The 23,385-nt window shown below is 42.4% G+C and overlaps 1 protein-coding gene across 3 annotated transcripts in view; it reads left to right on the forward strand.

The window, feature by feature from the left end:
• The window catches only part of nlgn4xa (neuroligin 4 X-linked a), a 98,353-nt gene extending 88,661 nt beyond the window's left edge, over nucleotides 1-9,692 (forward strand). For 2 of the 3 annotated variants that reach the window (XM_071464591.1, XM_071464590.1), the window contains one exon: nucleotides 5,614-9,692. In XM_071464591.1, coding sequence (XP_071320692.1) covers nucleotides 5,614-6,508 — 895 coding nt within the window. In that variant the 3' untranslated portion in view covers nucleotides 6,509-9,692. The remainder of the gene's footprint in view (nucleotides 1-5,613) is intronic. The other variant, XM_071464592.1, reaches the window with a different exon arrangement.
• Nucleotides 9,693-23,385: the final 13,693 nt, after the last annotated feature.

A 23,385-nucleotide genomic window follows, 5' to 3' on the forward strand; every position in this document is an offset into this window, starting at 1 on the left:
GATATTTTTCCATTATTGATATCTGTCGTCTCCATATGACAAATGTCCAGTTGGGACACAGAGAAGTGGAAAGTGATCCATGAGAACAGGAGTGTACAGAAAAAGTTCTTCTCTTCGTCAAACAGGAAGTCAGGAGGTTGAGGGGGGAGTAAGAGACTCTGAAACTAAACAGGAATAGGTTAATGTCCAGCTCATGAAGTACGAGGAGATAATTGATGAAAGAGAAAAACAAATTAAAGTCTCCAGTTGAATCCAGTTATCCAGCTGAAAGAGACTGAGAGCCCAGAGTTGGTGGCAGGAACGAAAAGAAAACTGCCTGGAAAGAGAAGAATGAAAGGATAAAGACTGCCTTTGGGAAAAGGCTGCAAGAGCTGGAGGCAGAATGTGAAAGCCGGTGAAGCAGTAAGGGAGGAAAAGGAAAGCCATGGAACATGAGGAAATGACAGACTGTGAAGAGCAGGTCTGACAGCTAGAACTGCTGGTCAGTAAAAAGACAAGGCAAGGTCATCGGCAGATTGACGACAGAAATTATGGCTTTACCGAGGAACATGTGCTAATGCTGCTCCTTACAGTTCAGTAAGGACAACTGTTGCTCCCTCACCCCTCTGTTGCATTTGCAGATATGCTAGTAGAGTTTGAGGGTGTAGTATTAAATATTTTTTAAACATTTTAGTAACTGTATGTGGAGACAGTAGCATTTTTCTTTCAAAAATAAATCAGATATGTAACATTATATAGCATCAAGTTACTGACACATAAAGGAGAAGAAAACCGGTTCTGACTAAAGCTGGAGTCCTTTAGCAGCTCATAGAGTTCTCCATCTCAGTACAGACAGACCAGAATTGGCTCCATGGTCATACTGGGAAAGAAAGACACCGAAAGAGCCGGTGAAGACAGTGATGGAGCCAGTAAACACACTGATGGAGATGGCAAAACCTAAAAAATTTTATGGATGTTTTGATGTTCCACTGTCCAGACAGGATCTGACTGCAGTCAGACTGAGAAAGAAATTCAGCCTTGGATCACGGTCACACAAATAACACTGAAGGAGCCAGTTAAGTGACTGTAGGAGCCAGTGGGTGAAGACTCTGATATTGCTGGTACGTGAAGACACTGACGGAGCTGGCAAAAACCTAAAGAAACTTTCAGGTCCACTGGCTGACCAGGATTTGAGCCATTGCTCCCCATGGCCAGTTGGCCTGTGCTCTGGTCTAATCTCTCTCTTTGTCAGAGCCTGAAAACATGGTTTCTTCAGTGGAGGAAATTCTGGAAGGTCGCTTTCACCTGAATACTGTCACTTTCACCTGAAGGCTGAATATTGCACTATGTCAGCCCACATGTTGGCAGTGCCTGTGTGTTTAAACATGGCGAGGGCCAATGGTTCAGGAGGAAAACACCTGTTTTCGCAGACCAGTTACCAAAACAGAGAACAGAGAAACTCTGATTATAACACACACAAAGGGGGTGTGACCTTCATTCTATGTTCAGGACACCATCACTATCTTTACATATAATATAGCTCTTTACTGCTGTATTTTTGAAATCTTACTCACAGAACCTTTAAGTATTGTTGATCAGACAATATAAGCAATTTCACAACTTAAGGATTTGGAGAATATTAATTAATATTGACATATTGAAATATAAATAATGTGATATATTATTCAGTAAATGGAAAAAGTTAATTGATTGTGTTCTTACAGCAGCCTATACAAGCTGCTGTCTCACACACAGTTAAAGCAGCTCTGGTGTCAGACAGTCCGAGGTAACACTGAATGCATTACAGCTAATCCAAGTACATGAAAGCATGTGTTCCACCACTCTGGTGACACATATTTTTGCAGCCTTCACACACCTGTCGGAGTGAGGGGAGTACAGATTTAGAATTGCTACCTATAGCAGGAGTCAGTGCTATTATCACCAGACTGGAGGCTTGATGGAAACATATGCAAGCAAAGCATGCATTGTGCAGTTGCAGAGCATGGAACGCCTCAAGCTCTTGTCTGTTTTTTTTTTTAGTGTGCAGCATATTGTCTCAGCATATGCTAGAATTAAGAAGACAGGCCTTAAGTGATACCCCACCACATGCTAGCAGAGCCTCATGTATAATTCCATATGTAGCTACCAGTTGGAGGGCAGACCTTGCATTATGGCAAAGTCCAGCCTTTTTAATGAGAGAACAACATTAGGGAAGGCCACAGAAGGCTGGGAACATATTGGACCAATGCGTTTGCAGTACCTTTAGCAGATCTCCCATAGTTGTTATCTTGGTCACAGCTACTCTTCCTGGGTCCATATTATTAACACACACTATTAGAATAGAATGGAATAAATTCAATATGATGCCAGGGATCAGCACACCAAGGTCACCCAGTTTACAGACAACCCAACCCTGACCTAGCCCTGTAGGTCTCGGGCCCACATGGTTGTGACCCAGTGTTGTGCATGAACATTGAACATGTCAGTGCTTTTGGTGAGTGGTGAACTTAACGTGCCTGTTTGCAACTAATGAATGTGAGCGTCATTAACCCTCGCAAGACTTAACGGCTCTGTGCTTTATGACAGCAACTGGCATTTCATCGTCCTGATTTATGACACATTGGTGAAGTGCTAAAACATATGCTCACATTAGATTTTCTTGGCTTTTAAAAGTCATCAGTGTCAGTGATTCTATAGCAGTGTAGAGTAATTCATTTAGTTTGGTACCTGGTAACGGTTGGGGAGTGGGGATGGATGGTAAGAGGAGGTTCTAGGTTAAAACAGCACAATATTCTCTGAAAGACACAGAAATGTGATTGCACAGTATATGTATACATTATGCAAAACAACAAAGACAGTGACATAAATAAAATAAAATAATAAATGTTTTTTTTTTTTCGAAAAGTGCATATAACATCCATCACTCAGCAATTTTGGCTCTTTAGAAAAAGGTGGCATAAGTTGTGTCTTGCTTCTATCTATTCTTTTTTCTTTTATTTATTATTTAGGATTCCTTGATTTAATCCCCCCCCCCCACACACACACACACACACACACACACACAAACACAAACCTTTCCAGGAACCATTTAAGAAATTTACCAGAGTTCAACCTGATGAACTTAGACCTAATGGTCTAAGAAATATATAAGACCGAATGTGATTTTATATATTTCTTAGACCATTACGACTAAACTTCACAAACAGGGATGCTCAAAAGGGACTTCTAGTTCCTTTATTTAGTTGTTGGAATAATTCCCTGGAAGGTCAAAAAGTCACTGCACAGTCGAGGTCATATGTGTAGGAAATGGGCTTGTGATCTAGTCTTCAAAGGCAGGTCATTAGTTTGGTTCTTCAAGCCAGCTGACACACACTGATATATTCACAGAAATGCTGGACTATAGAACAAAGTGACATCCATTCACTTCAGTTTTCCATCAAATATTTAATAATTGGGTTAAACTGATTTAGTGTAAAAATAAAAGAACATGTTGTAAAAAGAAAATTATATAGAACTCAGATCTGGGATTGTTTTATTATAGAAAATAAGAAAACTGTTACAAATAGGCCAAAGCAGATGGTGTTTGTGTGAAGCTCTGTTGTGTTTGCAGGTTTGCTTCCCTCTCTGACCTCTCCGTTCTGCACCATCAGTGGAACAACCTTCCAAAAACTGTGCACTGACGCGGCGCTGTACTCTGGATGATTATCCTGTAAAAGAGCCAACGGTTTGGCTCAGACTGTTCCAGGATGTATGGATCTGCTGTTTGTTTGTGGCACTGATCTCCAGCTGGACATGAACTGCTTCTCAAACATGAAGCTCTAAGGCTTGTTTGAGCTGAGCAGCTTCACATTTGTTTTCAACAGAAAGTAGACCTGCAAAATATACACTGTATGAAAGACTGGAAGTAATACTGTACCTGAAACCTTACCACATTTGATAAGGTTGTAATGTGACTTTAACAGGGTTTTAGGAAGAATTTAAGTGCATTGTATTCACATTCTTGTAGTTACTGTACAACAACATTTGATTGTTAACTGTGATGAAATGCAGTTCAAAAGAGAGATTATGTTCACGTACCTTGAACACAACAAATGCTAAAATCAAATGCTACATCAGTTTTAAGAGACCAGTGCTTATTCTTACGAAGTGATACCCCTGACTTTTTTTTAATTTTGAGATACGAATCTTGCTATTCAAAGTTTTTTTCCTTGTACCTATGAGAAACTAGATATATCTATACATTTCAATAAATTGCCATGAAAAAAAGCATTTCCACCTCGATTTCATTAGAAATCAGTTCAAATCCAATTTGCAATTTCATAAAAAAACAAGAACAAAAACAAAAAACAAAATAGGATTTAAATATTGACACTCCTAAAATTCCATACGGGTTCATATAAAGGCTGCATATGACCAGTCAACAAGATATTATCATCAAGATAATAACCTATTGAATGTATAATGTAGAGCTTTTACATGACCATCACCTTGTATGATGATCTGCAGCGATGGACTTCTCTCCTGTCTGTGTGTCTGCTCTCCTGTCTCGCTCTCTGTTTAGACACTCTGATTTATTTACCTATCAATCCAAGGTGCCAGAGCACTGTTCCGGTTCCGCTTTAACCCCTGCACACCCACACACGCACACAATATCACGGACTATATGAATATTATGAATACATTGCATTCATTTGTGCTCACAATAAGTGCATTCAACCTCCACAGGAGGAAATGGAAGTGCACATCATGACACACCCACACTCCTGTGAACAGTTCTCATACGTCTGCACATGTGTACACACATCTACAGACACATAACGTACAAACACAACCACACCCTCGCAGTTTGTTTGCCTCTCACACACAGGCAGGAGTTCATCAGTCTTCCTTAGTGACCCCGAAATGCAACGCGGGATTCAAGATGAGTCCTTCCTATTGAGTATTCAGAGATACACGCCCCCTTACACGCACAATCTTGCCAACACACACACTCAGACACACACAGAGATATACAAACACTCCAGTGTGTCGGCTCCAAGGTTGCCGTCTCGCCTTCAACCTCTCTCACTTTTCCAAATTTAATGAAACCACTCTCACAAAGTCACAGGAGAGGCAGCTGTATCCTAAACTACAAAAAAATAAAAAATAAAAGTGACAGCAGACCTGGAGACGTGTCAGTGGTGTAGAAAGGGCACAGAACATTTTGTCAGCTCCTGCATTCAAATTCTGAGCGACCTTGAAAAGACATTAGATGTGAACAGAGAGCGGAGGAAGAGAAGAAAGGCTTTGACTTTATGGAGTAATGACTCATCTGGATGTGTCACAAATTAGTGCTAAGTGAATCTAATGGACAGCTACATTGTTGATTTGTATTATCCTGCTGCTTTAAAACCATTTGAAGGGAAAGCTCATTTACAGAGTCACAGAAAAACTCATTTTTAATAATTTCATTATGTTTTAAATGGTGGATGTAATATTTAGAATGTTTCATTTTATTTTATGTCCCATTAATGCATGTTTGCTGTCTCATAATGGATTTGGAGAGAGGCCCATCCTAGACTGGATAATACAGATACATAAAAACAGTTTGTTACTCTGATTTAATCTCTCCTCTCACCTGTTTTCCTTTGTCAGGGATCCAAACCAACCAGTTCCACAGGATACAAAGTTCATTCACACAAAGCCCAACCGGTTTGAGGAGGTGGCCTGGACCAAGTACAACCCCAAAGACCAGCTCTACCTCCACATCGGGCTCAAACCTCGAGTCCGTGACCACTACCGAGCTACCAAGGTCGCGTTCTGGTTAGAACTCGTTCCGCATCTCCACAATATAAATGAGTTTTTTCAGTATGTATCCACCACCACCAAGATACCCCCGCAGGACACCACCCCCTACCCTTACACCAAACGCTTCCCTGGCAAAAACAACTGGCCATCCACCACCCGCCACCCAGGGGTCCCACCTGCCAACACCAAACAAACCACCGACCAGCGCAAGAGCGGCGACCTGACGGACGAGTCCACCGTGGTGATCGAGACCAAGAGGGACTACTCCACCGAGCTCAGTGTCACCATCGCAGTCGGAGCCTCCCTGCTCTTTCTGAACATCCTCGCCTTCGCCGCGCTCTACTACAAGAAAGACAAGCGGCGGCACGAGTCCAACCGGCGCGTTCCCACCCCGCAGCGCAACTCTGCGCCGACCAACACGCCGTCCGCCGCCAACGACGTGGCTCACCTGCAGAGTGAGGAGCTGATGTCACTGCAGATGAAGCAGCAACAGCTGGAGCACGAGCACCACCACGAGTGCGAGTCGCTGCAGACCCATGACACCCTGCGTCTCACCTGCCCACCTGACTACACCCTCACTCTGCGCCGGTCGCCTGACGACATACCGCTGATGACACCCAGCACCATCACCATGATCCCCAACTCGCTGGCTGGCATGCAGCCTCTGCACAACTTCAATACTTTCGGTGGCAGCCAGAACAGTACCAACTTACCCCACGGCCATTCCACCACTCGGGTATAGCTCTGCTGTGACCGCACGGCGCCGGGTTCCCTCTGGACCAGCAACCTAACCACACAAGGCAAACGTGAGCGACTGACTGTGTGAAGCACAGACTCCAAAGTCTTAGCAGATGTTATTTTGCTACCATGCCTTCTTGAAATGTACAAACAGTATAAATTGATCATGAACTCATGAAAATATTCAAAGTGAATGTTACTACAGTAATAACTCTGTTTGGAGCTGAGCTTCATGGAAGGTTTTCGAGGAGTTTTACCAAAAGAAAAGGCAACCAGGGGAAGACTGTTAATATTCCTGCAACACAAAACGAACAGTTTCTGTGGGACAAAGAAACCTTCGCCGAGGCTTTTGTGCCATAAATACACAACGGGAAGACAGTGGCAACAATTGAACATCTGGAACATCATCTTTCATGATCCTTCATGCACCTAAATTGGGCACACAGTTCTACACCCCAGCCTGAAATGTATTTATGAAAACTTTGTAAGAAAAGAAAAAAAACAAAAAAAAAAAGAAACAAAAAAGAAAAAGGTATATAGTTGTGTGTGGAAATTTTAAATTTTAAAAAAGAAAAAATGATATTAAAAGAGCTCATTTTTATTTTTTATTAGTTTTTTTTCCAGCTTGTGCTTTCTGTTGAGGTGCGTGTAAATATATTCATTATAACATTCTTCATTCTTTTCCACCCTATTACAACCTGTTTTTCGTTATTTTCCACACAACGACCAAAATGCGAACACAATCCCATCAAAGAGTTGCACATCGTTGCGTCCACAGGTCATCACATACAGTACTGTCTCGTGCGTTGCTTTGTGTCCACTCTCTAGACATTGCATGTCCAGGAAGAGCTTTACTCTGTATTTTCAGACACGTCCTGTCTAGGAATGAGGACTGACTGGATCTCATCACCGGCTGTCATCCTGTTACGCTTCCAGTAGTTTTCTTTGTGCGCTTTTTTCTGTCTTGCAACCTCAGCACTGTCTGAGCTTACGATGTGACCAGCAATTTATTATTTAGAAATTAAAAAATGCAGTGTTTTTTTTTCTCTTTCTTTTTTTTTTGTATCAATATTAGTTGGATATGTTTGTAAAGAAATATATGTTAGATATTTCAAATTGTCATATGCTAGCAATATGTAAAGTATTGTGCCAGGCTTGTGATATTTTGGGTTACAAAAGCAAGTGAATGTGTAAATATTAATGATATTAATTATTATAAAATTATAACGAAGTAACCATTAACTCTCTTTCTGTTTTGCATCCTATTACAAAACAAAAAATACAATGGAAGAACATCCAGAAGATTTTAAGCTACGTTTGTAAATTCTATAAAAAGATATATTCTTGCCATTTGGTCCCTAAACCAGTCGAGATAACAAGGGTTTTAATGTAGAGTTTTAAAATCCTTAGTTTGTCTTATATATGTTTGCAGTTTTGCCTTAAGTGATAATAGAGATATTTCTGGCTGGACACCTGTATAAAATTTTTTCTGCAACATTTTTAATAAAATATCACAGTATTTTCTAAAAAAAAGAGAAAAAAATACAGAATGTTTAATTGGATTTGATTGGATGGCTGTATGTGTTGTGTTGTGTGAATGCAAATGTGAACGTATGTCATGTCAGTGTGATAATACTGTGAATTCTCACATTATTACTCACTGTAGTTATTTAGCTAACTGCAGTTAAATGTTTAAAGTCCATCACTCTATTATTTCCCCTCACGTCTACTCAGTCATTGGTTTAAAGCTGGGACAGGGAGGCATTTTTTTTGGTGTCAGTGGGTAAGAATTCCACCTTTCAGCATCTTGTAATTAAGGTGGTCTGAGAGCAAACTAGATATCCACACCCCCTCCTGCTCTGTTTTTAAGGCTATAGAAAATCTTTCCTGTGACGGGAGACTTTGACCAATCACAGGTCTTTTCAGAGGTAACGTTCCCATTGGTTGTTCTACAAGTCCATTCAGATGGATGTGTCAATATTTTCAAATGCTGGCATCAGCTTTGTGCCTACCACAGCTTCAACTGTGTCACACTGCTGTCTGTGCAGCTCAGAGTGCATCATTGCCCCCTGTTTAAGGAGGATTTTCATGTGAAGCCACAAAAATGAGACGAAAACAACGGACAAAAGGTTTCACCAAACAGACATATGTCATATTTATGATTAGTACTCACAATTTCTACACTAAAAAAATGATAGTAAAAAATATAAAAAATGAAATTAAAAACCAGATGTCATACTTTTTTTTTTTTACAAGCTTATTATTATTGACACTAATAGGAGCCCATCCTGGCAGCTCTGTGCTATAGTCAGTTCGTCAGGCAGCACTGCGAGGTTCAGGAATGCCTCCTCCAGTATTAAACACCTGATCTCTTCGTCTGTGACGTTCTAAACACAAAGTCATCTCACATGACTGCCGGAGATGCACTTATTAAAACAAAATCAAAACTCCTCAGTGTTTGTTGTTTGTGCTGCCCATCATTAGACTCTGCCATTATCCAAGACTGACATTTAATTAACAATTTAGCCATTTCCTGGAGACTGACACGGTTACTCACTAGTCGAACACCAGCTTTTGCTTTGAGAATTGACAGTTCACAGTAAAACTTCCAAACATGAGTCAATGTTTGTGTTGAATGTTTTTATTTCAGCTTCCGATGATAGAACAAAAAGCCTGGTCTCAGAGCCGGTAGCTTGACTCTTGCCGTGGTGTTGCAGCTGTGCGGCGCTTATTGAGTCCGACTCAATCAATCGCAGCACTTGAAACTTTCGAAGCATCGACTTGCATCTGCAAACAGTTTGGTCTCTGCCAGCGAAGCTGAATTCTCTGACTGTTTTGGCCTTTGTGAATTGCTGCTGTGCTCCGTAAGGGAAAACAAGACGAGCTGAATAGAAAAGAGTGCTGCTGCCGTGGCGACAAGGCCTTCCTCCGACACCCTGAGCGCGCTGTATTCAGTAGAACTGTCTTGAAATCACCCTCCCCTCCCCACCCACCACCTCCCTACCTCCCTGCTCACTATTCAATCTATTGATCTCCTTTGCAACAAGCCAAGCAAATTAGCTTTTGACGTAAAACTAAAGTGACAGAAGGGAAATTGAAATCTTTAATAGTAATCTGCAGTTACTGAGGCACAGTGGATGTCTCCATACAATCTTCTGTGACATTTGCAAAGCTCCCCCATAACTAAAATTCTTTCATTAGCGAAATTGTTTGATACTATAATATATGATGCAGCAAACAGGCCTTATAGATACTGAAATAAATGTTAACTGCTTGTGTGCAAACAGAGCAGCGCAGATGTGCAGACAGCGTTCTAACTGGCACATTGTTTCAGCTTTGGGTAATGTTGGAGTGGGGGGGGGGGGGCAAGGTGATTTAGGACAGAGGTAGGGGGCGGAGGGGGTTGGTTGAATGTGAACACTGGAGACTCGACTGGAAGTTAATTAAGCTGGCACCAGCGCTCCATCACTCAACCACGATCCCAGAACTGTCATTCAAGTGCACCGCTCTCCAGGCAGCCATTACCGAGGCGTATCGATTGTCACGGTGACAAGGTAGCGCACCAAATGGGACTGGGCAGAGATGAAGGTTTGTGTGTGTGTGTGTGTGTGTGTGTGTGTGGGTGTGTGGTTTGGGGTATGGGAAAGAGGAGTGAGGTGTTTCTAGGTGCCGTGGACATTGTGCAAAATCCTCACTGTGACCATCTGCAGCGAGCGGCGCCGCTGTGCTCGCCAAACATGAATTAAAATGCAGGTAAATACCTCAGCAGCAAAGCTAGTTGATTGCATGCCCCTCCCTGGGTAGCTCGAGCCTTAATAGATGAATATGAAAATCTTCAGAGACAATATATATGCAGTTAAGTGGCGAGGCAGCGGTAATGGCCTCCAGAAATCCCCCTCAACATCTTTTATTTTTAGCCACTATTGTCCTGAACTCACATTCAGCCTCCTGGATACTTTCCTCATCAGCTGCAGCGCAAACAATGTGACCTGAGGAATTTTCTACCCCACTTGTTGTCCAAGTAAATGAGTGACTCAGAGGAGATGGCAGCAAAGGATCATGGGACTCACGCCAGGTGAATTTCTAAATCCGCTGCTGCAACACGCGCCTCCACAAAATTTCTAAAAATGACTGCCTGGTATTACTGCATTAAGTGTGTGTGTGTGTGTGTGTGTTTGGCTCCTTGTCTGGCTCTCTGGATACAGCCATTACAATTTCTTCTGCCATAAAGCTTCGTGACAGCAGGTTATTTGTCACATGTAGATATTTTTAAACACTTTATCATTTATCCAGGGCTGGATTAACTTGGTAGGGGGTCCCAGAGGAAAACTGAGCTCGAGGCCCCAGCTGATCTCCCCTACTCTCATTGCATTGTGTTTACATCCTGCAGATATTAGTGCACATCAGGCACAGAGCTCACAGCCCCAGTACATTTTGCCTTTAACCCCCGAAAACCAACTCGACAGGTATTCTCATACTGACCTGCCCCTACTTCATCAGAAGTAGATTTTCGACATTGGGCCCCTCAACTAGACGGGGCCTCAAGATCTGACAGTAACTCAGGAGCCACCTTAAGCGGCCATACCAATGAAATTCCACAGTTTTTTCATACAACAGCAAAAAACTGGAAACAACAAAGGCTGTAGCACACGGTGTGGTAACGCACACATGTAGTCAGAGATGAAGCAGCAGTTCATTTAAAAAGTCAGTGTCACATTCTGACTGCAGCTGCTAACGCTGGAGCGCCCAGCTCACGTTATGAGCTGTCCCCACGTTAGCCTGAACAAGCTAATGTTAGCCTGAAGCAGCTCCTGAACTTTGTGTGTGGAGCCTCGTCAAAACAGCTGCTAGTTGTCGCAATTCAAAAAAAAAAAAAAAAGAATAATAATAACAGTTCAGGACATGAACAACATGTTATAATAAAGTTAACATCTGAAACTCACTCAGCCTGGACTGTCCCTGATGATCTGTGTCCAATCCAAAATACCTAATTCACCAGGCCTGGTGGCTTTTTTTTTCCACTCATGGTGGATGTGGGGTAAGTGCATCGTTAAGGTTGGAGGTTTCATCTTCATGGTGAAAAGACCTACTTGATGAAGGTTGGGTAATGTACCTGCCCTCAAACCAAAACCTAACACTGGGTTGCAAAACAAACAGCATTCTCAGTGTGTAAGGTCTGTTTTGTTGACTCAAATCCGCCCCCCCCCCCCGCCGCGCTCCCTTGCTGCCGTCATAATTATTAGAGAGCTAATTATATCTTGTTATTGGGTGCTTGCTAAAACAACTGAAGCTGTTTTTTTTCCTCAATTTAGCTTATTTACTACAAATAACTACTTTACATCACATCTAACCATTTTCCTTTTTCCATTTTTCTTCTTGTGCAGACAACAGACCATCAGTACCTTTGAGTGGGTGTGATTGACAATCCACAGTGTTTTCCTCTTCTTTCTGATCCTGGCACTCTCCCCACCCTACCTCTCAGTGTGGTCAGTCAGAGCAGATATAAACTCGTTGCCCTTAGACTTAACAACACTTTCTGCAAAGTAGTTCATTAGGAGCATGATGAACCATGCAAGATAATGCAGTTCAATCAGGAGAGCCTAAAAAGAGGGACAAAAGCATAGGAGAATTGAAAGTGAAATGGGAACAGAAGGACTTTGACGCTTAGAAGTGAACCACCATCGAAACCGGTCCTCAGGTTTAAGGTCCTTCCAATTAGAGGAAACTTCCGCCAGAGCCTAGACACCGGTGGCTGTGGTGAGGAATGGAGTTCGAGGACGAGATCGTCTTCATGAGAGGGAAACTTCTGATTGGAGGGTTTGATTGGACATGGTCAGGCATCTGCGGTTGAGGTGCTGAAAGAGGGGTGGGTCATGAAATGTTCATGGTGCGGAAATGACAGCTGAATGACAGCAGAGAGAGAGAGAGAGAGAGAGACCACTTTTAAAATTTGCCAGCTTACAAGTGATTGGCTACAGGCCAAGGTGTCAGGTTGTGACTGGATAAAGTTGAGAATGAGCTGGTGGAGCGGGAAACTGGCTTAGGAGGCATCACAAAGAGACAGTCATAAATACATACAGAGACATTTCATCTCCACCAGTGTGTGTTTCAAACACACATTAAAAGCACGCAAACACATTTCTCAGGGGACAGAGTTGTGGTTTGAGGCTGAGGGGGCCTGTAGAGTGAGGGCCAGTTCCATCCAGTCATCTATGTTGACTTCAATTACAAAAATATGTCGTTTGCAATTTGCTGCACTAAAATTGGATTTTGATCTGCTCCACTGTATGGGATCATTTGTGCGTAATGGACTGGCCGGCAGGACCCTGGTGATCCTGGAGGGGCTAATGTGGTAAGCTGGGGGCATCTGGGGGAAGCAGCTGGCCCGCTCTAATGTTCTCATCTCTCTTCGCTCTCCCATTGTCTCATCACAACATCAAACTGATGCCATTCAATTAAAATGTTTACAGTCAACAATGTGAACTGGGAGAGCAACGGGGACAGGGACGGATGAGAGTCTGCCTTTAGGATGGAGGAGGGATGCGGTGTAATTACGCTGCTGAATGTGGCTGCCGCTGAGCAGATGTGCTGCCACCTTGTGTGCTGAGCTGTTGTGCAGTGCATCTCATCCAGCCTCACTGCCTCTGCTCTGACTGCAGCTGCAGGATTCAGTTCACGGTATCTGTTGTCCTTGTTGAGCACGTTTGGTCCGGTCCCCGTTAGTATGTGTGTCAAATATGGCGGTAGAAGGTTTTCTAGAGTGAGGGAATCAGGAAAAGGAAGAATAATTACTTTCTTTGAAATAACATCTTTAGAGGGTCCATATTCATTAGGTTTAATAGTGTACAGAGTTTCTTAATTCAATAATATTATTCGTGGTTTACATATTCTCCACCACCTGAGTGACACGATACAGAATGCACCAAAAACAAAGCAGTGATTGACAAAGACTAAAGTAGCTACTTCCAGATTAATGTTCTGCATTCAGGCTGAGGTAAGGTCATACATGGTGGTGACCTGCTCAACAATACCACACATTTACACATCGAGCAGCCCTGTTGTCTCATGAGTGACACCCACATACAACTGTTGGACGAACAAAGCACACATACGCACAGAGGCAAAATTCAAAAGACACTAGAGGAGACAGTCCAGGTGTCGGACAGAGTCCAGCACCACGTGCTATCGAATCATTTTCCACATTCACACAATCTACTTTTCATTTTCTCTCCGGTGCAAGTGAAGTGCTCACAGTGTGGAGCCCGGCTGTGATTAAGCAGATCAGAGGATCACAACACACGGTTGAGTAGAGTAAAGGAAGGATTGGATTTTGATCGGCCCCATTAATATAGACCCTCCGGATCAGGCCTGATTCTGATCCTGAGGCTCAGCCTGGAACATTTTATGTTCAAATTTGGCCCCAGACTTACATGATAAGTGACTTGTCATTAAAATGTTAAAAGTAAGTTTGCCAGATGTATACACATGCAGAGTAAACATACAGAAGGCTACAAAGCAAAGGTTAGAGTGTTGTGGTACTGTGGTGGGTTAACACAACTACTGTGTCTCTATACTAAGAGCTGACTTTTAATACTAATGATGATTTTTTACTGCATCATGTACGTCTTTCTCCACCATAATGTACACACATTTGAATACACTGCTCGAATACACTGTATTATATTACTGTATACTATACAAATGTGTTTTCTGAATAATATCAGAATTTAACTTCAGGCAGCTGGAGTTTCCCCCTCCCACAGCAGTCTCATCCTCATGCAGGGACAAAACAATCGGCTGTCATTCATGTATCCATAATAACCTATATCCTAATCCCTGCTAAATTGAGTTCAGTGCTCTATATATAGCATGATGTGAGTCTGTGTAGGAAAACAGAGGAGGGAGTGCGTCGCCCTCTGATGGAAACCACAGCATGTAGGACGTGGAGGTCAGAGCCGGATGATAGTTTGCCCTGCCACTCGGTTGCCAGATGAAACAGCACAGATGATTTATGGGTGCTGGCTGGATGGCAGCAGTGCATGGAGCAGTGTTTCCAGCGGCCCCGGCAGACACAGACAAAATTGGGTTACTCACAAAATGTAAAAGGTCTGTCTCAGACTAACAAATTTAATCATGGCCTTCCTCCCCCTGCAGGTTGTTTTAATGCTGCTGGATTACAGAGGTCTCGCATCGCTCCGTGCCTCTTTACAGCAGACACAGATGTAGTCCTGTCAATGCGGCTGCAGCACAAACACTGGATCCTCTGAGGACAGTGGCAGTTGTTTTTTTTTTTGGTTTTTTTTGTTCAGCTTGGAACATAAACCACTGGTTTAAAGGCAGAACCCGTCCGATAAATGTAGGAAAAGAGTAGTTTCACTCCCAAAGTTCAGACTGCAATTCTGACGACAGTCATACATCTGTTATCAAATGTCGGTGTCAGGATGTTAATGGAAGAAGCTTCTGGTCACACCAGCCAACCAGCCCTCCAGCCTGACATACAGCACCCCTGCTGCAGCAGGCGTCCCGGACCTCGGTTGTCATGGTTACAATAATAAACATGGGGACTGTACAGAGAGTGGCATACCTACCTTTATTACCATGGTTACTATAGTTACAGTCATGGCTCATTCAGGTTTAGGAAAAGATGGTGATTGGGGTCAAAAATAAGCAGTTCTTCAACACAAGATGATCTTTGTTGTCATGGTTACAATAACAAAAACAGTCATGGATTATAGAAACAAGATAAATTGCTACTAACTCTCCTGTGCCATATTCCTGTGTTTTGTTGACCCATCCATCCACCCCAACCTCCTCCTGACGTGGACTTTGTCGCTCTATAAACTACGTCACCGCACTTTTCCCTTTTCTCCTGTCATCGTTACTACGACCACTACATGTTGCTTAGCAACAGAACCTAACTATAGGTCATAATAACCTGCTGACAGACGACCTGTGGGCTCGTTTGTTACAGGAGGACAGTCTCAACTGGACTTGTTAAAAATACTTGTTGAAAACAATAAGTTGTTAGTAAATGGATTTTCCTTACATCTTTCTTGAAGGTCAGGGGTCAGGCAGTCCATTTACAGGCTTTATCCTGATAAACTAAAGGGCTAAAAAAAACAAAGCAATGCAGCAGGAGAATTTTTCACAACATGGCAACCCAAAGTGTTCTTATTTATAGGTTGGATGGGAGGTTGCAGAAAATCCTCCTAGCCTGACAATGAGACTGAACTGCAATTTAATAACTCTTTATTCATTCAGTCCAACACTTTCACATTAGCTGAATCCTGGTTGTTTTTTGGAGTTATTGCAGCCAGTATATATATATATATATATATATATATATATATATATATATATGTTACTCTGTTTTCAGAGAAACAGCTGGAAGAAGCCACTGTCCACTACCACAGACAGACACAGTTAGGGACCAGCTGGTGAACACAGTGGAGCATTTAGCAGCTAAAGAGCCACATATTTCCCTCAGGATTTGTCTTTTTTTTAAACTCCAGAAACGGAGATAAATGCGCTCAACACCTGATCTATGCGAATCTCTACTGGCAGCAGTTCAGAGGTCTGGAAGCAGCATACCTGGCTCACAGTCAGTGTTCCCGTTCTTTCCAAAGGCACTGGACGGGACTGACGTCCAGACTCTGGGCAAAACATTTCCCTTCATCAAAACTCAAGGGCCGAACCCAAACCAGGAACCAGTCCCAGACTAAAAGAACGCTTTTGGTAATACATTGCACCTTGAATTACCACGATTACTTTGACTTGTCTCACTGCAATTATGACTCAAATATCAAACCACTTTTTGGTACGAGGTTACCTCCACCAAGGAGGTCATGTGTTCACCTCGGAGATTATGTTGCCAGCGAGATTATGCAAAAAGCATAGGACCGAATTGTACAAAACTTGGTGGAGGGAGGGGGCATTGGTCAGTGATGAACCCTAAATTTTTGAGCTGATCCTATGAAAGGGGCAGATTCAGAAATGTAACACTTTCCTAATGCAAGAAAGGGCAATTTTCAAAACGTTTCTCAGTTTCTCAGGAAATCATTTCTGGATAATCAGGCATATTTATAGAGTTCAGATCTATCACTTTGTACGATTTAGTGAAGACCTGCGTAGGATTGTATGGCCTTGGTGGAGGTGGGCGCTCTACTGAATGCCACTCTGATTTTACATGTATTTATGGATAGTATTAACTAACTCTGATTCAAACTGACTTGATGAAAATTGACAGACATTTTCCATCATGATTATCTGAGACATACAGATTTGATTTTTTTTTTTAATCCATCAATTCATTTATCTCTGTAAGCATACTTTCCATTTAAAGGACACATCTGGTGTCATTCTACATTTTTCTTATTGAGAACAAATCAAATGAAAAGACCAAAACTAACAATGGGTGAGGCCATCTACTGTTTTCTGGTTTCCCTGCTCTATCTGTGGCTCTGAGCTCTAAGCTCTTTGCTTTCAACCGACAATGTAAATCTTTAAAAAGTTGTCAAAAATATATGACATTAATTTTTCAAAAGGCTGGGTAGTTTCCTAAAACAGCTACTCACTGTAGTTTTCATCAAATATTACTCAAACATGAGGAAGTAGTAGTAGTAGTATGTCTGTGGGGGACTATTTTCAGTGGTGGATTAATCCACATTTGGTGCTCTAGTGAGTATTCTTGGCAGCAGGACGGTGTGTGTGGGTTTGAGTCAAAATAAACACAATGTTCATGATAATGAAGGAACATGTCGCCCACTGTTGAAGTTCACCCCCTTTTTAGTGCACATCTGGAAATGGCATACCCAATATAATATGGTCACTATTCTTTCATCCCTGCCCCTGGTCTCTTTTGAAAGGTACCACTTTGTGGTGCACTATCAAAAAGTCACAAATAGTCTTGAGTGATACTGGACCAAACAAATAGAGGCACAGATTTGTTAAAAAATGTTGCCCTGCATTTTATTTGTTTTTTCTGCTTGTTTTTAAAGAGAAATGTGTGACAGTAAGTTTGACTGATCAACCTGGAACTACAGTGGAGTCACAACCACGCAGGTGGACAAATACTCTTCAGAGTTTGGTGAAGAAAACACTAAAATTGACCTGAATCTGTGTTTGATCTAAGGCTATGTTAAAGGAGCTATTTGTAAGTTAGCAGCAACAGCTGTTCAACTACCAGCCTGGAAGAAATGTTTTGAGTTCAGCATCAAAATCAGTTACTTTACTCATCATCATCTGTCTCCAGAGGTGGAAAGCAACGCCAGCGTTAACTCGTCTCTATCCCCTTTAAGGCTGCCACCAAAGTGGCCATTTGGAGACTAAATAGTGAATAGTAACCAAATGATATTGTGGGTTTAGAACTGTAAAATACAATTTTTTTTAATAAACATTTGCAAAGCAGAAAAACACACATTATAAATTCATGTATCAAATGTAAGTAGGACTCTCTGGTAGAAAATATTTAAAACTGAAAAATACTGAGTGAGACTATTTCCATAAATTGCCACTGGGCAACTAAGGTTTCAGTATCAGTTTCAGTAGATTTTGTAGACTGAGCATTCTCAGCAAGTCTACATGCCCAAAGCATGTGATTGGCTGGCTGTGCACATGGTGGGGTGTAGGCCGTCCTTACTGGAATTGGTGGTAATGATTGGTTTACCAACTCACTGACTGGCCATTAGCTGTTGCAGATACTTGAGTATAGGCTTTTTAAAAAAAAAAGAAAGAACAATGCACCCATGCAGTGACGACAACCAGTCAAATTAGGAAAGCAAATTTCCAAAAATTGCAACAATAAGTAATTAATCAACGCCTCAGTGACACTGGCAGCAGGAGAAACACTGTTAGGCTTTAACAGCACAATACTATTTCATTTTAATCACAGTTCCTGAATAATAATCAGGCACACATTGTAAAACATTATGACACGCAATCAGTTATATGTATTCTAACATATTTTGTAATTCTGCTAATATAAATATATTGTATATATTTTTAAATATATATTGTGCAGTAAACCCTCATGAGGAACACTTAAAGTGTACCTGCTATTGTCTGACCAGCCAGATGCTGGCGTTGCCCTGTGTGAGCATTTATTACAGAAGGAGTGTTCACACACAGGCAGCACAGTTTCCATTGATTATCTCTTAGAGAACATGTGTATATCAGCCGTGCAGCAGCTCTGGCCCTCTGAGGTGCCGCCTCTCCTCTCGTCTGTGCTGTGGCATCATGGGAACTTGATGCCGAGAGGTAGTTAATTTGCATCTTGGTGCTGCTGGGACGCCGTTCTTTACACTGCAATAAGCATCAGGAGTACAGAGTGAAAGGAAATAAAGCAGCTTGCCGGCATTAGGCCGGCCAGACTGTGTTTACAGAGAGGCCTTATGCAGATTAATGATGGTCCAGAGGGAGGATGCAGCTATTATCTATACTGTTACACTGGTTCCAGTTTGTACAGTGGGACTTCAACTGTTACTGTTTTGTTTTTAATGAAATGTTCTACACAAATAACAGAAGAGCTGCAGCACAGGCTACATGCTGTTACCTGTTCACACACAGCCAGGGCTTCTCTGGCACACACAGTTTACGCGGGACTGAAAGCCTCTGTAAGATTTGACCCAGAGCTGGAAGAAGGAGTGATGTGCTTTGTTTTATTGCCGTCACCAGTCAGGTGCAGAGTCGTGATGTTACCTGTGACACCGAAGCTCTGAGGCGTGTGTCAAAAAGACAAATCTACTTTCAGTGAAGCTTCGTATCGAGGCTTGATTCGTTCTATCAAAAATCACGTTCGTTTCACACACACAAACCCATATGACCACTTCAAAATTTGATTCAAAGGTTTAAAAAAAAGCAGAACACGGTGGACTTTCGTGGGTTGTTGCTGTGTATTGTGGATTACTAAATTGAGCAGACTCTCTCCCCAAGCACCAGTAATTCTACAGACCGCCTCCTACATTATTGATTATACTGCACAAAGTCTCCATAAGCTTTACCTGTATGACAGTAGTGAATCTGTTGGTCTGCACAGATTCACTATAACCAGTGCAAATGTATGTGTGTGTGTGTGTGTGTGTCTATTCAAGAGTTTTACTTGTTTACAATCAGAGAAAAAGTCCAAATCCACGTGCAAAATGTTACCTTTGTAGTTTCATTGAGTTGGAAGCAGTTTATTTATGCAACAATGTATTCATTCATTCATTTATTCATATATTCATCTATCAATTCATTCATTTTTGCTTCAAGGAGATTGATGTGTTGGTTGGTTGTGCATTTGTCAACTGGTTGTGACTCCTGTCCATCAGCTAACACAGATGCTAATGCTAATGTACATGTACATGTAGACTGGCAATCATTATGAACACTGGGGAAAGTAGTGCAACAATGATGATACAATAATAATAATATTAATTAATAAAAACAAGTCCAAAAGAGGTTTAGTAGTAAGATTTAAGGTCTATAAGGACTGAGGCCCTAAAGAAACTATGTAAAGATTTCAAACCAGGTTAGTTACCATGACAATATTTATTAGTATTTTTGGGCTTAAGTGGGACTGAACAGAGGGAGATGTTGAAGGCAAGACATTTGAGACAAAAAGAGACAGAGAAGCTGGACTTTTACATGAACACACACCACAAACTGAGTGGTTATACCTCTTAAACTGAATGTCCACATCGAAGAACGGACTGGACCGACGGAACGGCTCCCACAGCCCCTCAGAGCACTCGTCTGGTCCAGGTGAGCTGGTCATGGGAAATAAGAAATAAGAACAATGACCAAGTGGTCAGTCAACCACACAGACCCCCCCCCCTCCCCCTGCCCCATAGGGAAGGTTACATTCACCCAGGTTAAGTCGTGAGACATTGTCCACAAGTCCTCAAAAGTAATTCATGCCTTATTTGTAACTGCCCTTTAAAAATACAAGTGTTTTCTGATCTGACACCGTTAAAACTGTCTTAATGTGATTATACTGTCATTATCACTGGAGCGTGACTCTGTGCTGCTCTACACTGACAACATGAGCCCTCTTCGCATTTAAACAGGAGCAAAATCATTTTTCACCTGCTTGTTGGTGACCTGGATCACATCACATCACCATGCAGGTGCTGATGCCTCAGGATCTAATCAGCGCTACATACAGAGCAGAAGAGTGAGCTGCTCATCTGTCAGGAGGGAAGAAGATGCTCTGCGGTGACATCTTGAAGAGATTGCATTGATTTCCAGCTCAACACCCCCCACAGCACAGTTCATATACACAGAGCAGTGGGCACCATGCATCAGGGCTGGAAAAACAGCAGCAAGGGCACACATGGCCTCTCATGTCATGAAACTGCTCAGGCAGGGACGGGATGAAAATGATTTTATATTTTCATCACGCCCACTCCTTAAAGCAAGAATGCAACACTGTCCCTCTGATATCTGCCCTCTGACTCTGAGTAAGTTTGAGAAAGAGGTTAAGACATGGTAGTGAGTCAGCAGGATAGATTATGTGCCATCGTAGTTTTGAGCCCTGCGTAACCCGACGAGACGTGACACAGATGAGAAGTTCAGTGCAGAGACAGGCGCTGCTGGTATTCTGGAGAAAAACCTGAGAACGGAACCCTGAGGATGATGAGCCAAGTTCACCAAACATCTCTTGGTTCAGTCGGCCAAGTCGGGAGAACAGAATTAAGGGTTGTGTCAGGCCTAATGTCAGGGTGGTCCAGATGACTCCTGAATCACTAAGACTGAGTAACAAAGTGTCTTTCATCTCTTTAAACATGCCTTGAATTATTTCAGGGCAGCAGAACGGGCTGGAAACACCTGACATCTGTCATATAATAATAATAATAATAATAATAATAGCACCTTTTATACAAGAAATGCAGCACAAAGTGCTTTACAAGCACACCACATTAAAATACATAAAGGAACATGAATACATGTTAAAAACATTGTAGAATTAAAAGCATTAATGTAGAACGAGATGAAATAATTACATTGATAAAATAAATACATAATGAAAACAGATTTCCTAGAAAGCATAAAATCATTAAGACATAAATACATATAACAGCATTTGAAAGAAGTGTTGACAGAGCTAATTAAAGGCTAAACTGAAGAGATATCTTTCATATATATATATATATATATATAGCTAGCTTTGGGTCGTAACTGATAAAGGTTTCATCCCCAACTTTCCTCCAGCTCCTGATGGAACCTTCTCTAAACCAGCAGTAGATGATCTCAGTGTTCTTGGAGGACTATAGTTAACAAGGGAGTTTGCAATGTAGCTTGGTCGTCGCTCCAATTGATCACCCACAGATCATTATCGCCCACTTTTCATTTGATCAAAATGAATGCTTCCAATCACTGATCACCTTAAAACTGATTACCTGTGGTTAATACTCTGGTGTCTGCGGCTGAGAGATGCACCGTGTGCTGTGTAGTGTAGTCCTGCCTGTAGTCGGTACACAGTTCTCAGGCACGCAGTTTTTAAATTCCTCCAATAGTAACAACTCACGCACAGAAGCCAAATCTTTAGCCTTACAAGCTAAACACCATCTGTCAAACAGCATCCCTTTCTTCCTGGCTAAATCAGCGTAAGTCTGATCTGCTGTTTTCTTAAGGCTCAGGAACTGTCTGTACGCCTCCAGCACTAGCTCACAGGCTTTCAAAATAGCCTCTAACTTTATCATAAGTGAGACTATCCTTGACCGAGAGAGCTTTACCAGAAAGCTTACACTGTAGCAGAATCGCCCACACATCTTTTGGCCAATGCAAGGCCACGGCAATGCGTTTGAATGCACCAAAATCCAACTCCATCTCAGACTCATGGGAATACCAGAACTGAAGAAATATTTTTACTTGCATCAAAAACAGCGGCTGCACCCGATGATAACTGTGCATGAGCAGAAGGAACTGCGGCTGACACACCAGCATCTCTTTGCAGCTCGAGCAGGTGCATCTTAATGGCTTAAAGTCCCTGCCTCCAGCTATTTCAATTTAAGCTCCCTCCAGAGTTGAAACTCACCCTCACGCTCCTTCTCCTGCAAGTGGAGATGAGCTAAATGCACCTTTAATCGGGCATCTACCCTAGACCCAGGAGATGACTCCACAGAGAACGGGTCAAACCGCGGTATAGTGACCAGCTTATCCTCTGCCTCACCAGGCTGCATACCCGGTGTGAAGCCAACAGGATGCTGCTCAGTCACCTCTTCCACCGGGGGATCAGGGCGGTCCTCACCTGGGGATACCGCGGCTGCCAATCCCGGAGACTCCACAGATGCCAGCAAGCTAAAAATCCCCTTACCCGCCAAAGTGGTTACGAGATCTGCTTTCAGCTCACTTTTAGCAAGAGTGCTAGACATTGGAACTCCCTAGAACTCCACAATCTCGTGCAAGTTGCTTTTTCTAAGCTTATCAAACTGACTCAGTGTAGGATTGGCCACAAACTCATCTAAAACAAATGTTGCCATACTCACTATGTGAAACAAGAACAGCTTTCAGGCCACAGAATAACCGGTCGCCATATGCTCTGCCGAGCTAAGCTAAACAATGCCACAGCTACTGCTTGGCCTTGAACATCACATAACAGTCAACAGTTTCACTACAGGTGGCAAACATGACAACAGAACAACTTCCTCAGTGCCTGCCTGACACACACTTTACCTACCTATCTTCTGGAGCGTGCCAGGCTCGAGGTGATCTAAAGGCCAAACTTCAGCGACCGAAGTCCTGAATTTCCTGCCCCTGTCAGAGAACTGCTTCCCCGTCCAGGATTACTCCAAACCAAGTAAGACAGAATAACAAAAGAGTGCCTGATGGAAGGACTGAAGCAGCCCAGCTGGACACTCACCTGCTGAATTGAGGAAGCTGTACAATTACTGCGGTAGCCAC

The sequence above is a fragment of the Trachinotus anak genome, unplaced genomic scaffold (assembly GCF_046630095.1).
Source record: "Trachinotus anak isolate AG129_WGS33_773 ecotype Australia unplaced genomic scaffold, CSIRO_AGI_Tana_v1 ptg000026l, whole genome shotgun sequence".
Lineage (NCBI taxonomy): Eukaryota > Metazoa > Chordata > Actinopteri > Carangiformes > Carangidae > Trachinotus > Trachinotus anak.